Consider the following 3,710-nt stretch of genomic DNA (forward strand, 5'->3'; position numbering starts at 1 on the left):
TTCAGCTGGAGACTCCTGTTAGCACTTAAAGACACTGGCAGCAGAGTCAGCAAAATCCGTGTTACGGTGACCTGAAGAGGAGCAAACCTGCTTCCAGAGACTTGGAGAATGGCAGAAGGAAAAATCTCAGGTTTTTTGAAATGTCTTTTAGACACCGTCGGGCTCTACCCCATCATATAAGGTCACCCTAAACCCAGAGACGTCCCATTTGTCTGTTCTCGCTCTACGATGACAGTCGTTCTCCTTCAGGACAGTGTCACATAATTGTCTGCGACACAGTAGCCCAATGAGAGTGAATGGAGCCCTCACAAGGAGAAGAGCCAAATGAACTACTCCAGCTTGGGAATTTTTGATGAGTCTGAAACTGGAAACACTCTAAGATCAATATATAGTTTTCTTCTGGGGTTGGAGATGTAATGGATGCTTTTATTTTCTACTCTAACTCTACTCATCTTGCAATATAATATTGCAACATAGGTGCCCCAAGTCCCAAAGCGGCTAGTCCACAAACGTGAGTGCATTTATAACTAACAACACTGGAGGCAGAAGATTATTTTCAACATTGCCTTTACTCAAAAGTACATAAATATGTTCTATAATACATAATGTAAACACTACAAAACTTGACTTGAATAATAAAACATTCTACTAAAAAAGAAACACTGCGCATGTAGATACTCGTGTCCACCCAACTCAGAGTTCCTCGTTTACGTCACAGCAGCAAGGTGGCAGGTCATCGAAGTCGATATACAATCTACATTCATCACAGCACTGGAGGTTGGGATAGGACCCAGCGGTGAGGGCTGCGGCCGCAGCGACCTTGTCCTCAGTGAATATGCCTGGATTTTTTAAGGCCAAACAAAGAGGTGCCTTTGGAAGTCTTAAGAAAAGACATACACAAAGCATGGGATTAGAATTTTTCTTCTCGGTCCATTGGTCACAATCATCAGGGGTATCTGCGAAGTTTAGGCCGAGAGCCAATCAAATACATAACAGGAGCCTGAAAGGAGAGCTCTCTGCCCCTGGCCTNGAAACGAGAGCTCTCTGCCCCTGGCCTGAGCTCCTATCTAATCCCTTCCTCTCCCAGGATTGCTAGAAATGTAGACTCAGGTCACAGCCAACAAGGGAGAGGGAACTGCAAGTGTGGATCACCCAGCTGATCGCTGCAGGCCCAGCAGGTGCAGAGCGGGATCACGAAGGTGCCACATTTGGCCATGTCCCGCGTTCCGGGATTTACCTTCCAGCTCACAGCTTAACTCCCCTGGGATAGGAACGGCACTGCTTCTAATGACCCATCTCTCCCAGATTGAAAGGTTCCTCTCCCCCAAAGTTAATCCTCTTTTGTCTGATCGACCCTCCCTTGTCAGGTGTCCCCCGGGATCGTCACACAGCTCTGCTTCCCCATAGTCCTACAGGCCCACCTCACTGTCCCCAAGCCCATGCACAGTGACAGAGAGAACACCATGAGAGCTCCCCCAACTCAGCTAAGAGGAGATCAATTCAGCCTGCCCTCTGCGTGAATGTGAGGCACAGACTCACTCCCAGCCTCCCCCCAGTCTGCAGTGCCTGGGACGGAGGGACAGCCCAGCCAGTGTGCAGAGTCAACAGCTGAGGGTCCGCTCAGTGAGAGTAAGTGAAGCAAAGTAGCACAGAGCCACCCAGCTGAGAACATTCTACTTACGAGCTCACAGCGCCAAGCCAGAAANGAGCCAGAAGGGGAGAAAACCAAGATTCTACACTCACCTGCCTTTACCTTTTCAAACCTACCTGCTGTTCCTGACCTCACTTTGGGTGCAGGCACAGGGCAAGGAATGACCTTGCTCAAGCAGAGAGCCCCAGGTATCCTATTTGAGGGGGTATTTTTCACTCTTACCCACATCACTCACTTCAGTGCGTTGGCTATTTTGTAGTAAAGATAGATGACAACACCCATCAGCACAAGAATGGCCACCAGGATACCGCCAGCAATGCAGAACATAATGATCTGATCGTGTCGACTTTAGAAGACTTAGCTTTATCTAGGCAGAGAAGTGCGGGCAATGAATGCGGCTTCCCTCCCCTCCCAGCCACCGCCACACCTCCACAGCTTCNTCCCCACCCAGCCACCGCTACACCTCCACAGCTTCCTCTAGTGGAAAGAGAACTGAATCTCAAACCACAGATTCTTGTGCACGTATACAAATGAATCTTCCCAGGAAGGCATAGGACCCTAAACTGGACCAAAGAGGGGAAAGGGTTTATTTATGAATGAGACTGAAACGCAAAACCCAGAGAGAAAGAAGCTGAGAATCTTTTTCTTCCTTTCACAGGCAGTAATGTGCAGCTGTAAGTAACAAAACAGGCCTCAAACAAATGGTTTTACTCCCAAATACCTGCGTCCTGCAATACACTCACTTTCAGAATCAGAATTAAGTCCTCACTCTACATCAGGCTTAACAATTTCCTATAAGGATGATTAAGGGGACAATTTTTTAAAAGTGTTATGTTCAACAATGCTGAGAATATACAAATCCATTTTGTAAATAATACATGTTTCAGGAAAAGTCTTCTATTCTTCCACTGACAACTGCCATTTTTCCTCCTCAATCCTCCCAGGAAATCAAGTTTTTCCGGAGTAAGCAATTTGTTTACTCTCACTCCCTGAAACTGGGGGGAAGTGAGCAAGGATTGAAAAACGATCTACTGCCAAAACATACTTACTAGTGTCTAACTCTTCCATGCTCGATGAACGCTGGCAGTAAAATAAAATGATAATTAATATAAACTTTAGGGAATAGTACATCTTATCAGGAATTTCTCAAACTTTTAATTTGAAAAAAGAAAATTCTAATTATCCCTGTTAGGAGTAATTAAGATATNTGGAATAAGCAATTTGTTTACTCTCAATCCCTGAAACTGGGGGTAAAGTGAGCAAGGATTGAAAAACGATCTACTGCCAAAACATACTTACTAGTGTCTAACTCTTCCATGCTCGATGAACGCTGGCAGTAAAATAAAATGATAATTAATATAAACTTTAGGGAATAGTACATCTTATCAGGAATTTCTCAAACTTTTAATTTGAAAAAAGAAAATTCTAATTATCCCTGTTAGGAGTAATTAAGATATAAATCTCAAGAGCTTGCTCTTAGGTGCACCGTCTCCACGCGAGCTACCAGAATGCACAGCCCTGTCAGCTCCACCTTCTGTGCCTGTCAGACCAGAGGCTCTGTGACATCAACACTCTGGACACCAACTCCCTTTCGTGGAGTTCTGAATTCTATTCCACGTTCAGATGTACTCTAGGACCAGTAGAAATATGAGTGTCCAAATACTACTCCACATCATTTACTCTCAGGCTCACCTTTTCAAGTTTTGTTCCCTCAGAGAACCTTTTAAGGTTTGACTGTTAATCAAAAGCAAATCTGGGATTTCAACAAAATAAAAGGACAGTAATGTGGTGAGGCTAATATCTAAAAATTCTCATATATCTAAAAGTTCAACTATGGAAGACTGGTTAGACGCTATGTCGTAGCAACACANATAGCAACACAACAGAATAATAACATAGCTGTAGTTGTTTAATAGGACTCAGATTCAGGTTCGCTGACTTCAGAATATTATCAGATTTTATGGCAAAGACAAAAAGAAATTCAAAAAGCAATATGAATAGGAGGTCTGTTATAAATCAGATTTCTATTTCTATTTCTATTTCACACCTAGCAAAGCTA

At 43.9% G+C, this 3,710-nt stretch overlaps 1 protein-coding gene across 1 annotated transcript; it reads right to left on the reverse strand.

The window, feature by feature from the left end:
- Positions 1-551: 551 nt before the first annotated feature.
- LOC117800678 (protein FAM24B-like) lies at positions 552-2,852 on the reverse strand. Its single transcript, XM_034653231.1, has 3 exons — positions 2,115-2,852; positions 1,887-2,078; positions 552-880 (listed from the first exon to the last, which is right to left on the reverse strand). The coding sequence occupies exons 2-3, from the start codon at positions 1,976-1,978 to the stop codon at positions 694-696; spliced, it is 279 nt and encodes a 92-aa protein (XP_034509122.1). The 5' UTR covers positions 1,979-2,078; positions 2,115-2,852; the 3' UTR covers positions 552-693.
- Positions 2,853-3,710: the final 858 nt, after the last annotated feature.

This window comes from Ailuropoda melanoleuca, unplaced genomic scaffold (assembly GCF_002007445.2).
Source record: "Ailuropoda melanoleuca isolate Jingjing unplaced genomic scaffold, ASM200744v2 unplaced-scaffold7439, whole genome shotgun sequence".
NCBI classification, from domain to species: Eukaryota; Metazoa; Chordata; class Mammalia; order Carnivora; family Ursidae; genus Ailuropoda; species Ailuropoda melanoleuca.